At 50.5% G+C, this 12,761-nt stretch overlaps 1 protein-coding gene across 3 annotated transcripts in view; it reads left to right on the top strand.

Moving 5' to 3' along the window:
• CORO1C (coronin 1C) overlaps positions 1 to 12,761 on the top strand; it is a 39,412-nt gene that overhangs the window by 23,850 nt on the left and 2,801 nt on the right. For all 3 annotated transcript variants that reach the window (XM_005524303.3, XM_014253831.2, XM_014253833.2), the window contains exons 3-10: positions 2,942 to 3,064; positions 7,777 to 7,906; positions 8,634 to 8,815; positions 9,349 to 9,468; positions 10,314 to 10,418; positions 11,312 to 11,457; positions 11,954 to 12,011; positions 12,095 to 12,340. In XM_005524303.3, coding sequence (XP_005524360.1) covers positions 2,942 to 3,064; positions 7,777 to 7,906; positions 8,634 to 8,815; positions 9,349 to 9,468; positions 10,314 to 10,418; positions 11,312 to 11,457; positions 11,954 to 12,011; positions 12,095 to 12,340 — 1,110 coding nt within the window. The remainder of the gene's footprint in view (positions 1 to 2,941; positions 3,065 to 7,776; positions 7,907 to 8,633; positions 8,816 to 9,348; positions 9,469 to 10,313; positions 10,419 to 11,311; positions 11,458 to 11,953; positions 12,012 to 12,094; positions 12,341 to 12,761) is intronic.

Below are 12,761 nucleotides of genomic sequence, written 5' to 3'. Positions count from 1 at the left end.
CTCTCAAAGGGCTGGGGCTCCTGCTCACCCCACTGGGGCCTCCAGCAGCACCTTTATGTCCTTATTTAGTCTCATTTTGGTGTTTGATGCCCGTTTTTGTAAATCCTCAGAGGTGGCTGAGGAAGGGCTGGATGTGGCACTCAGGCCTGGGTGACAAAGTTGGATGATCTTGGGGATCTTTCCAAACTGAATGATTCTGGGATTATTCCTGGAGCCTGGTGAGCAGCAGAGTCTCTCCTCTCCTGCCCAAGTGAAGATAGTGATGCCCCTGGGCTGTTCATCTCCCTGGGATTGCTTTGTGGGACATCTCCTGCTCTGCTTTGTCCTCTCCTCCTTGGTTTGATAATTCTTGGTGGATAAAAAAGCTTGAGGTTGCTGCCTCTCCCACACTGCTGCTAAATAACATTTCCTTTCCCCGTCCAGCCTGTGTGTTCCTGTTGGAATCAGGGTTTGGTGTCACTCTTGAGGCGCAGGTGGGGACAGGGGGATGTTTGTAGGCGATGCACAGGGAATTCTGCCCCTCTGCCCTGCTCAGGTGAGACCCCACCTGCAGAGCTGCCTCCAGCTCTGGGATCCCAGAGGAATCCCAGGAAGGATGTGGAACTGTTGGAGAGAGCCCAGAGGAAGCCACTGAGATGCTCTGAGGGCTGGAGCCAGGCTGGGAGAGCTGGGGGTGTTCACCTGGAGAAGAGAAGGCTCCAGGGAGACCTCAGAGTCCCTTCCAGGGCCTAAAGGGGCTCCAGGAGAGCTGGAGAGGGACTTTGGACAAAGGACGGAGTGACAGGACATGGGGGAATGGCTTTAAGACAAAAGAGGATAGATTTAGGTGGGATACTGCGAGGAAATTCCTGACTGTGAGGGAGGTGAAGCCCTGGCACAGGGTGCCCAGAGCAGCTGTGGCTGCCCTGGATCCCTGGAAGTGTCCAGGACCAGGTTGGATGGGGCTTGGAGCAACCTGGAACAGTGAAAGGTGTCCCTGCCTGTGGCAGGGGGTGGAACTGGATGATCTTTGAGGTCCTTCCAACCCAACCAATTCCATGATTCTGGAATCTCTGTTCCTTATAGAAGTGCAGGATCCTGGTTTAAGAGCCAAGCTCCATCACAGGTGGTGGGAGGCAGCTCCTGGGTGTCACTGCTGTCACAGGCTCTTGGCTGCTCCTGCTCAGGCTGTGCAGGTTCATCATGATCAAAACTGAAAGATGAAGTTCGGGATTTAATTTGCTCAAATTAAAATTTTTTTTTGCCTCCCCACAGTAATAAACGACTGCAAAAGCCCAAAAAGGAACTGACAAGTGCTTGTGCAGCCTGGGAATAGTTACCTCCTCCTGGAGGATCCCACTGATTCCTGCCAGGGAGCCAGAACAGGCAGTCCCTGACATTTTGCATCATTATTTCTATTTCTCCTTTTTGGTTCAGGCCTGTATTTGTCTGTGGCCTGTCATGTGCCTTCTGCAGTTCGTGTGCTCTGCATGGTTCTCCTTTTAATTGGGTAAATTAAAATGGATGAATTCTACATGGCAGTTGGGTGTATTAATTTTTAAAATCCTATTTCACATTATGGCATCCAAGAGGGATTACACAGGCTTTAATTTTTGAATGGCAGGTTTATGGCTTTTCCTCCACAACTCTTCCCCTTTTAATAATTCCGAAAGCAGCTGAATCACTGAGACTTTAGTTTTTTTCTCTTTTGAAGGCTAAATTTGGGCATTTAGGAGCTAGTGGGATCTTTTGGGATCAATATCTTGTTTTGCTGTTCGTGGAGGGCTCCAGGTCAGTCATCCTCAAAAGCCAATGTCCAGCATTATTCTGGTTATCAGCCTTGAATAGGAGCAGCCTCCCACATGGAGCAGGGTGGGAGGCATAAATTAAGGAATGTCACCTCCAAGGTTGGGGAATGTTTCCATCCAATGGCACAAGTGAAATTCCAACCATTTCTTCTGCGTGTTTAAACACAAAAGAAGATGACCCCATCCCAGACCTCTCCCTGCTGTGTCTCTTCTCCCATCACTCATCATGAAAAGGTCATTCCCTGGAAACAAAACCCCATGGAGCAGGACCAGGGGTGTGGCTGTGGAAGTGGAGGAGTCTCCTCCTCACCCTGCTGCTACTGCTGTGCACCTTCAGTATTGTAAATATTGCTTCCCTAGTGTGCAAGGCTGGGCCAAGAGAGAGAAGGATGATGAGAGTGATTTTCCTTTTCCTTCTTCTTTGTGGGATCAGCTGCTGGGGGAGAGCAGGACCAGGTGCTTCAGGATCTTCAGGGGCTTCTCAGCAAAGTGTAGATCTGGGGGCAGAATTGGTGCCTCAGCATCAGCTGGGTTGGCACCACTGGATTTGTCCCAGTTCAGGTTGCAGTGGCTCATTGGCTCTGTTTTTTGGAAATGTTGTCCCTGTAGGGAGCTTGGCACTGGTGGCCCCAGTCCTCTGGCCATGGAGAGGCAGGTGTGGATCAGGTGTGGCTGTCACAGTCCACGTTGGCAACATTTATTCCTCAGAACAATAATTTCCTCTGCACAGCTTCATCCTAAAATCTTCCCATTCAAGCAAAATCCTTCTGTTTTAAGAAACCAGGGAGACCTGGTAAATTCAGTGACCAGCAATGCCCTCCAATGACATTTTTACCTTGGTTGTCTTCAGCTGTCACTGTTGGGAAGAGGAAACCAGAGCTTTGCTCTTCCCAAAAAAGTTGGGATGGACAAAGGGGTGATGTGGCAGCAGGCGCTGAGATGTGGGATCACTGCTGTGCTGCATCTCTGAACCCTTTCCTTGCTCCATGGGGAGTTTCCAGCTCGTTGATGCTGGAGAAGAGCTGCTGGTCTGTTTCCTCTGCTGATCCACGAGCTCAAATCCCATGGAACTGTGGATATGAAAGAGGAAACGGAGGGTTGGGAAGCACCTTCCTTTGGGATATCACAGCTCTCTTTCTTCTTCTTCCCTCCAGACAGGCAGGATTGACAAGTCCTACCCCACAGTGTGTGGGCACACGGGGCCGGTGCTGGACATCGATTGGTGTCCCCACAATGACCAGGTCATCGCCAGCGGCTCCGAGGACTGCACTGTCATGGTGAGTGTTCCTTGTGGGGGATGGGCTTTGCTCCCTGCTGGAACTCCTGCTCCAAAGGACACTGGGATTCCTGGAGGTGTCTCCAGGAACCTCCTGTTCCGAGGTGAGGGCAGAGCTGTCGTGGAAGAGTTTGGGTTGGAAAGGACTTAAAGCTCATCCCATTCCAACCCCTGCCATGGGCAGGGACACCTTCCACTATCCCAGGTTGCTCCAAGTCCTGTCCAACCTGGCCTGGGACGCTTCCAGGGATGGCCAACCTGTGCCAGGGCCTCACCAGTCTCACAGGAGAGTATTTCTTCCATTTTTCCTTCCCCTGGGCATTTGTTTGATGTTTGGGAAGAGGAATGAGAGTGCAGGTCTGTGGTGAGGTGTTCTGATTTGTCAAGTTTTGAGAAGACAGGTGGTTCTTTACCTCAAATATCCCAATGGATGTAGAGGTGTGTGTTGGGAAGAGGGATTGCAAGGGAATGAGCCCAGCAGGTTCCAGGATTTCTTCAACCCTTGATTTGAGGGAGTCGCTCGAAATTTCCCCTGTACCACCAAATCTTGAGCAGGTATCAAAAAGTCCTTTTTAAATAAGTAAATAAAAATTTAAATACCAAGCTGTGCACCTGTCAACCTTGGGTTGAGACCTGCTCTAACTCAGTGATAGCCCAGCCGGGCTCGCTCCGTGACGGATGTGGAATCCCGTGTATGCAAACACAGCAGAATAAGTGAAAGAAAACCCTTGGAAGATGAAATAATGCCAAATAACTCCAGGGATCTTTGGCCATATTTAGTAATGCTGTAGGCTGAATGTTATATTGAAATCTTATTATAGATCATGTCAGATAAATTCCTTTGCTTCTGTTCATCGTTAAAATGTTTGGGAGGGGATTCATCCCAAGAGGCTTTTCCTGGGACAGCTCTTGCCTGTGATCACTCAGTCTTGGAAGCTGAAGCATGTTAACAAAATGGGCTATATTTAATATTAAACAAAACAACAACTTCTGTGTTTGCAACGCTCACTACTGGGCTGGAACTGAGCTTTGGAAGGATGTGGGAATGTTTCTCCAGCCGGGATGCAGAAGGGCTGTGCACTGGGAATGTTTCTGAAATGTGAGCGTCAGTGAGGGCCCAGAGCTGCCTCCTTGGAGGCAAAAGAAATCTGTAATCCAAGTGCGATGAGAAATATGTTGGGAGGCTCCAGAGGGACTGAATTGTGGGGAGAAACTGACAGAGTTCAGTAACAAGTTGTCCAAATGCTGGGGGGGTGTGTTAGCTGGAGGTTTGGAATGGGAAACGATGGATCCCAAGTCATTCGAGACAGTTGGGAACTGCACTGGTGTGTAAAGAACACCCCTGGCTTGGACTTTTGGGAATGAGCTAATGAGCTTTCCCAATTTTTAATTTGCTTTTCTGGCCTGGCATGGATAGTTCAGTGTCCTGTTTTCCTTGACAAAGGGTTTGGGTCCTGCTTCCTGAGCAGCCTGAACGGAATAAACCCAGGGAGCTTTACAGGACACGTGGCTGTTCATGGGCCCCGAGCCCTGCCCGGGGGGAGACAAGGAAAAGTGACATGAGGAGGATTCTGTGGCAATTCCAGCTGCTGGAGAAAAGATCTTGTTCTTAAAGACCATCTGTGTCCTGGTACTCAGGGATTTAGGATCTCACCCTCTGCCACAAGAGATCTCAGCTACGTCAGCCAGACGTGTATTGAGAGGGAAAGCCTGGATTTGGGTTGGTGTGAGGGAGAGAATGTGGATTTGAGATTGTATTCAGGGAGAGAGCGTGAACTTGGGATGCTGTTGAGGGAGAGAACGTGGATCTGAGGTGCAAAGCGCTGTCTCCAGGTGGAGAGGGCTGATTCCCTGCAGCCATAACTCTGCAGCCCCCGTGTGGCACAAGGAGGCTTCACTTGGCCCTATCCAAAACCCAGAAACCTTTTCCTCTAAAGAAATTCCCAGATTTTTACAACACCTGCACACAAACCTTGAAGAGGTTTGGTGTTAGGAATATCATTGGAGAGGGGACTGGGAAAAAGGAGAGGACCTAACATCCCTCTCCAAAAGCTTCCTTTAGAGCCCTTGCAAATGCCTTCTGTGGCCTCTTCCCTTGGAAGAATTGTTTCCTTGTGCCAGCAAATGAGGAAATACTTAAATATTCCTCCTTGATGTTGTGCTGAATGGCTCTGATGTACTGCAGGCTTTTTTTGTTCAGCTGGAAAATGTTTTAGTGGATAAAGATTTGTAGATGGTATCGAGGCCCTCCCTCAGATATGGAAAATTTCCTTCATCAGGACGTGGATTTTAAGGAATTTGTGTGGAAAGGCCAGAGGAGAGCACATGTGATGGAGCAAATTCCTTTAAAAATCAAAGAGAGCCCTTGCAGTGACCTGAGCCACCAACCAGGACAGGGAGAATGAGAAGGTCTGACCCTGCAAAAAAGATGCACCAAGAGCCTCTTCCCACAGGGATATGGGAGCAGAGCCATGGATAAACCCAGGCCTCAAATTCAGTTACTTCCTTACTTAAAGTGATAAAAATTGATGTATATGATGTAGGAAGTAATGCTTTTTATAGACATGGATTTAATCTTCTTTTCAACTTATGCAGAGCCAGAGGAGGCCGTTTTTGCTTTGGGGGTGAAAGAAAAGTTTGCTTTGTTTTCTTTCTCACGTGCTGTTTGTGCAAAACCTTCCCCTCCTGCCCTTCCTGCAGCCCCAAAGCTCTCCCTCAGCTGTGCCATAGCTCCACTTCCTCCTGCACAAACAAACAGCCTCGATAACATCAAACCCCCCAAAAAAACACCCAGACACCCACGGGAGGGGGAGCTGACAAACACTTCCCAAAGCCCAGGCAATCCTGCAGCATTTTAAGGTTTCCTTGGAGTCATCCTGAGTCCTCCCCCTCGGCAGGGTAAGTCCTGCATCCAAAATTCTGTAATTTCCCTGTGAGCCTGATCTGATCCCAGGCTGAGGCCAGACCCCCACCCTGTGCAGGAACGAGGGGCTGGGCCAGTTGGGACCATGCCCTGACCTTTCACATGTGTTTCTTTATTATTTTTGGGACTATCAGGCAGGATTATTTGGGTCAGTAGTCTGAAATCTGCCCAGGATTACGCTGCTCTGCAGCTGCTCCCAGCTACCAGGGCTTTTTACCTGACAGAAAATTCCATCTGTCCTCCAGAGGCTTTTTTTTAAAAAATCCCCTTTTCACTGGGATTTTGCCTCCCTTCCCTTTCCCACCCCCTGCACTTGTTGTCTTATGTTTAAATTTGGTTCTGGAATTTTCTAGCTCCTTTGCACTCGCTCAGAGGGATCTCAGGATCCTTCCTGGCTGAGATGGTGCAGAACAGAACTGAGTCTTCCCCCTTGGCAGGGTGAGTCCTGCATCTGAAGTTCTGTCATTTCCCTGTGAACCTGGTTTGATCCCGTCCCTGCAATCCCAACAATCCCACCCTGACAGCCTTGTCCAAAGGCTCCTGGAGCTCTGGCAGCCTTGGGGCTGTGACCATTTTCACCTCTTGCAGAGGAATCCTCTCCTGGGAAAGTGTTCCCAGTGTGGTCATTCCTCCTGGGATGCTGAGGGCACTGGGAGTTGTGTCCATGAAGAACTGAATCAGTTTTGGGTTATTTAGTTATTTAGAGGTGAGCTGGTACCCACTGAGAATCTCTGCAGGGTTTTTTTCAGTGCCACTCATTCCTGTGAGAAGGGAAAAACTGGGATTAGTGCAGAAATCCACGTGTCCATCTCAGTCTGTCTGGCTTCCTAAAGCATCCCACAGCTTGTTGGGCATCGTGGGCAGGGTCTGGCAAGCCCTGTTCTCCCAACTCCAGGAAAAGCAAACAATGGGAGGCAAAGCAAACGTGCTCTAATGCTGCCACCTACCTACAGCAGCTCCAACTGCTCCCCGAGGGGCTCTCCCTGGAATTCCATGTCGTTTTTTAATACACTCTATGTAGGTCAAATTCAATTCCAAGATGATTGTCCAGTGCTGAATTTCAGGAATGGTTTTGGTGGGACTGATCCTGCCCTGGGGCTTTGGGGTGATGGGTTTTCCTGTCCCATCTCTGGTTGCTGCCAGCTGTAAAAGTCGCCTCCCTCCTGCTGGAATTCCAGTGCTCTGACATCCTTGGGGGGCTGTTCCTCCTCCTGGTGGCCCTTCCCTGAGGAAGTTTGCAACAGATGGGTTGTGTAACCAGGCAAGAAGTGAGCAGGCAGGGCTTGATTTGGGCTGCTCTGGCTGCTTCCAGGACCAAGCTGCTCTTCCCTGGTTAAATGGGATCTGGAAGGATCCTGAATCTAACGGGAAAACAAATTGCTGATGTTCTAAAGAAACGAAAAGCAGGCAGTGGTAGAGCTGCAGCATCATCCCTCTGAAGGACCAGCACAGCTTGGAAAGACAGGAGCTCGTTCCTAAGGAACTGGAGCTGCAGGGGAGATCTTTCAGACTCCTTGGCGAACAGGAGCGGGGTGGGTCTGTGGACATGGAAATAAAGGAGTTCCACCATGATGAGCTGCGGGTTTGTGCTGGCACACGAGTGAGGATGTTCCTTATGGATCAGCCAAGAGTTTATTGACAGCTGGGAATGATTCCCTCCCCAATTCCCTTCCTGTTTACACGGAGCAGTGACAGCTCCAGTAGCTGCAGGACGCGGGAAGCAGCCGAGCCACGCTCTCTTCAGAGGGGCTGCCCTTGGCTGAGCAGCTTTTGTCTCCTTTCCATTCCAGGTGTGGCAGATTCCCGAGAACGGGCTCACCCTGTCCCTGACAGAGCCCGTGGTAGTGCTAGAAGGCCATTCCAAGAGAGTGGGCATCGTGGCCTGGCACCCGACGGCGCGGAACGTGCTGCTCAGCGCAGGTACGGAGCATGGGGAACAGCCACCTCTCCCTGCTTTCCTTCCTCTCCAGCTTCTCCTCCTCCCCTCTCCCGTCTGCTCAGATCCCTGTGACTCACAAGACCCGTGGCAGTAGCTGGGAACACTGGGACACGTGGCTCACAGCTCTCTCTGTATCTCAGCCTTTTTTATCTTCGCTTTCCAGGGATAAGCACCAAGGAATTGTCTGGAATTGGAGTGTGAAAGTTGTTCCAGACTTTATTTGATCTGCAGTAACAATTTACGTCTGCATTCCCACATCCCTGTTCTCATATACTTTTAGAACAGGCCCAAGTGTTTCTCCTTTCCCTTGATCCCTGCAAAGTATCCCAGAGTCCAGCTGTTCCTCCCACAAGCTCTCATGGTCCAAGTTGTCTCCTTGGCCGGTACAGTCCATGGAATGAGATTCTTTTGACCACTGAAAAATCAGTCACATCATTATGGAAATAAATTGGAGAATTCATTATCCATTGGCACGATCTGAGACTTCCAAGGATTGGGTCCCAAGGAAAGAAGGGAGTCCTTTCAGCTGGATTGTTGGATGAGCTGGGTGTTTTCCATTGATAAAAATCCCTCCTGAGCCCCCAGCCTGGGTTTTGGTTTCCCAAAACAACCTTTGGAGCTGCAGGGGGTTTATCCCTTGTTCCCCACCTCTGGCTTTGCCCCTGTGTACCCCAATGCTGTGACTTGAGCTGTTATTTCCCATTTTAGGCTGTGATAATGCCATCATCATCTGGAATGTGGGAACAGGAGAAGCCCTCATCAACCTGGATGACATGCACGTGGATATGATCTACAACGTGAGCTGGAATCGCAACGGCAGCCTCATCTGCACAGCTTCCAAAGACAAAAAAGTCCGAGTTATCGACCCCAGGAAACAAGAAATTGTTGCTGTAAGATTGCTTAATCGTTTAAAGAAACAGTTGGATTCACTCCAGCAGGAAATGAGCAAGAAAATATGGAAGAAAGAACCTTCTTGCTCAGTTTACACAGCACGTTCAGTCGCTTTCTTCAGAAATTACAGGAAGAATAGTAGGGGTTGGAGGATTTGTCTGGGTTTATTTGGATTAGTGTTTGAACTGGGATTTTAGGGCTCAGTTTTAAACCTGCAGGAGTGTAATTCCACATCTAATCCTTCTGTATAATTACAGTTCCAGAGTTGTGCATGCAAAGCATGCTTTAGTTGTAGTTTGCAAAGAGGTTTTCCTGCAGCCTTGCAAGAGGCCGATTGAAGTTGGAATGAGCCAGGAATGTCCCCTTCTCCCGTGGTTCCATGACTGGGCACTTCCTCAAGCAGCAGGGAAGGAAAGTTGGATGTTGCTCCTTGGATCTCTTCCTGCATGGAGGAGCGCCATGTCCAGAGAGGAGCCACCACTCCAAGGGTTTTTCTGTTCCCTGCTAATCCTGACCTGCTCCTCTCTTCCAGGAGAAAGAGAAAACCCACGAGGGAGCCCGGCCCATGCGAGCCATTTTCCTGGCCGACGGCAACATCTTCACCACCGGCTTCAGCCGCATGAGCGAGCGGCAGCTGGCCCTGTGGAACCCGGTACGATCCCAAACCGGATCCGTGTGCTCCTCACATCCGTGGAGTTACCAACCCACCCCTGCAGCCATGGAATCATGGAATGGGTTGGGTTGGATGGGATATTGAAGCCAATCCCATTCCAACCCCCTGCCACGGGCAAGGACACCTTCCACTGCCTCAGGTTGCTCCAAGTCCCAGTGTCCAGCCTGGCCTTGGACACTTCCAGGGATCCAGGGACAGCCGTGGCTGCTCTGGCCCTCACAGGGAAGGATTCCTTCCTAAAATTCATGGTTTATATATTTGAGGTTATTCCCTCTCCATCTGCTTCCCACTCCCGGGATTTTGGCTGTGGTCACTCAGTGAAGGAACTGAGCAGGAGCAGCGATCAGCCGGAGCTGCAGGTTGGAAGTGCCTGGGAAGATGCACAGGGAGCAGAGGGGCTGTGGGAAGGTCACTTCTCTCTGTGCATTGTGCAGAGCAGGACAGCAGCAACCCCAGGAGAGTTCCCAGTGGAAGGGACCACCTGGATTGTGTCCAGGTGGCTTTTGAGTGTCTCCAGGGAAGGAGGCTCCATCCCATCATCCATCACACATCCCATCCCGCTGACACTAACTCACGGTGTCACATATTTCCCTTGACTTGGTGAATTTTCCTGGCTCCTGTTTTTATTTAATTTAGTGATAAAAATACCCTTGGGGGATGAATCAGCTCGTGAACATTCCCAGCATTTGTTGTAACACACGGATTCTTCTGGGTGGTGCAGACACCACTGGGAGCTCATTTGCTACAGAGTGTTAATAATTTAGACTTTCCTTCTGTGAAGCTTTTCCAATCTTTATTAACATCCCTGGCATTTTTATTTCCAGAAAAACATGGAGGAGCCAATAGCCCTTCACGAGATGGACACCAGCAACGGGGTCCTGCTGCCCTTCTACGACCCAGACACCAACATCATTTACCTGTGTGGGAAGGTAAGGAGAGGCTTTGGAGACACCTGGAGGCATGTGAAATGTTCCCCAAAAAATCAGTGCTGCAGCGAATTTGGGGCTGCAGAGAGGTCAGGCTGCTCTGGAATGGGTTTGATCCTCACTCTGCAGAACCTGGGAAGGACCTGGATGTTTCTTTGAGGTGTATTAGGTAAAGCTGCTCCTAATGCAACAAGTCCCACACAGATGCCAAAACATTTCTTGCTGGTGTTGTTCCGGATGATTTTACACTGGTGTGGGAGGAAGGTACACTTGGGGTGTTGTCCTCCTTGTCCTTGGAGATGCTGGAGCGTGTGGCGACTCTCTCTGTAATTTTGTGGGGTTAAACAATAGAAAACTGGATTTAGGTGCTCCTTTCTAAAAGCAAGTTGTAGGAATTTGGTGCCCACATGTGATGGACTCCTACAAATGGGAGCCAAAGCCAAGATGAGCAAGGAATTACAAAGGAAGATCCATACATGTTCATGAATCCCATCTTTGTAGCAGCAGATGAGGAATATTTGGTTTCTATACCTGCAACCCCTGCTGCAGTTTCAGAGACGACAGTGTGGTGGAATTGCTTGGAATTAAGGATCAACTGGTTTATAGCCTTTCTGCCTGATTGTAGCAGGAGGTTTTTCCACAAGAGGTGAGGAAGGGGCCACTGCCAGCCTGGAAGCACAAGCTCAATCCCTGGCCCGCAGTGTTTGGAACAGGACTTGGAGGAATTGTTCAGTTGATGGACTCGGATTGTGGAAGGGATCAGCCTTGCTTCCACAGCAGCAGTGAGCTGTCCATGGCAGCATTCCTGGAAGGAAAGGCTGTTGGGAGCAGCAGTGTGTGGGCACAGGGAACACAGGTCCTGCAGCCTCTGGAGGGTCTCCTGGGGTTCCTTGCAGGGTGACAGCAGCATCCGCTACTTCGAGATCACGGATGAGTCCCCGTACGTTCACTACCTCAACACCTTCAGCAGCAAAGAGCCGCAGAGGGGCATGGGGTTCATGCCAAAGAGGGGCCTCGACGTCAACAAGTGTGAGATTGCCAGGTGAGGAGAGCTCATCCCAGGGCTGGGAGCAGGCTGGGAGCTGGGGCTGGGAATTTCAGCAGTGGTCAAAGCAGCAGAGCAGTGAGCACTGGGCAGCCGTGGTGCAGAAAACCTGGGAAGGGCAGGAAACATCTCAGGATGTCGCTGCAGTGGCTCCAGGAGGGAACATCACGGCTCGTTGGGAGCGTGAGCCATCTCTTCTCCCAGGAAACAAGTGATAGGACAAGGGGAAATATCCTCAGATATTAGGAGCAATTTCTTCATGGTGTCATGGGTGGTCAGGCTTTGGAAGGGACTGCCCAGGGCAGGGGTGGAGTCCCCATCCTGTGTGCATGTGGCACTTGGGGACACGGTTTATGGTGGGCTTGGCAGTGCTGGGGGAATGATTGACTCGATGTTCTCAGGGATTTCTGTGCTTCCTTGGGGTTGCTCCTTTCCCATCTCCTCCATCTCCCTGATCCTCACTCCCTGTCCCACCTCTCCTTTTCCCCGGCAGGTTCTTCAAGCTCCACGAGAGGAAGTGTGAGCCCATCATCATGACGGTTCCACGCAAGGTGAGCTCTGCCCCGGGGCCAGGCTCTGGAGCCAGCTCCTGCCTCCCAAAGCTCCTGACTGATCCGTGTCTCCTGCCTTGCAGTCCGACCTCTTCCAGGACGATCTGTACCCAGACACAGCCGGCCCAGAAGCAGCTCTGGAAGCAGAGGAGTGGTTTGAGGGGAAGAATGCTGATCCTCTCCTCATCTCCTTGAAGCACGGGTACATTCCAGGCAAAAACAGGGATCTCAAGGTGGTCAAGAAGAACATACTGGACAACAAACCCGCCGGGAACAAGAAGAGTGATCTCATAAATGCTCCAAAGAAAGCAGCGGATGCCTCAAACCCTGTGAGTAAAGTCCAGAAATTTTGGGGGTGATGGGCTCTGGTGGGAATGCCAGGGTGGGACCAGTGACAGAACCTGAGGGAATGGCTGGAGCTGTGTCAGGGGAGATTCAGGATGGATATCAGGGAAAGATCCTTCTCCCAGAGGGTGCTGGGCACTGCCCAGGCTCCCCAGGGGATGTCACAGCCCCAAGGCTGCCAGAGCTCCAGGAGCGTTTGGACAGCGCTCTCAGGCACAGGGTGGGATTTTTGGAGTGTCCTGGGCAAGGCCAGGAGTTCTTTGGATCATCCCTGTGGGTTCCTTCCAACTTGGGATATCCCATGGTTCTGTGATTCTAATGCTTCTGTAGATATGGAAGATTGGAATTGTTTTTTTCTAAATCACAGAACCATTAAGGTTGGAAAAGACTTTCAAGATCCCAGAT

The sequence above is a fragment of the Pseudopodoces humilis genome, chromosome 20, assembly GCF_049639895.1.
Source record: "Pseudopodoces humilis isolate 2021_Gansu_Grassland_sample_001 chromosome 20, ASM4963989v1, whole genome shotgun sequence".
In the NCBI taxonomy this organism is placed as follows: domain Eukaryota; kingdom Metazoa; phylum Chordata; class Aves; order Passeriformes; family Paridae; genus Pseudopodoces; species Pseudopodoces humilis.
Note: the sequence above shows the minus strand (reverse complement) of the source record. Positions and strands in the feature narration are given on the sequence as shown.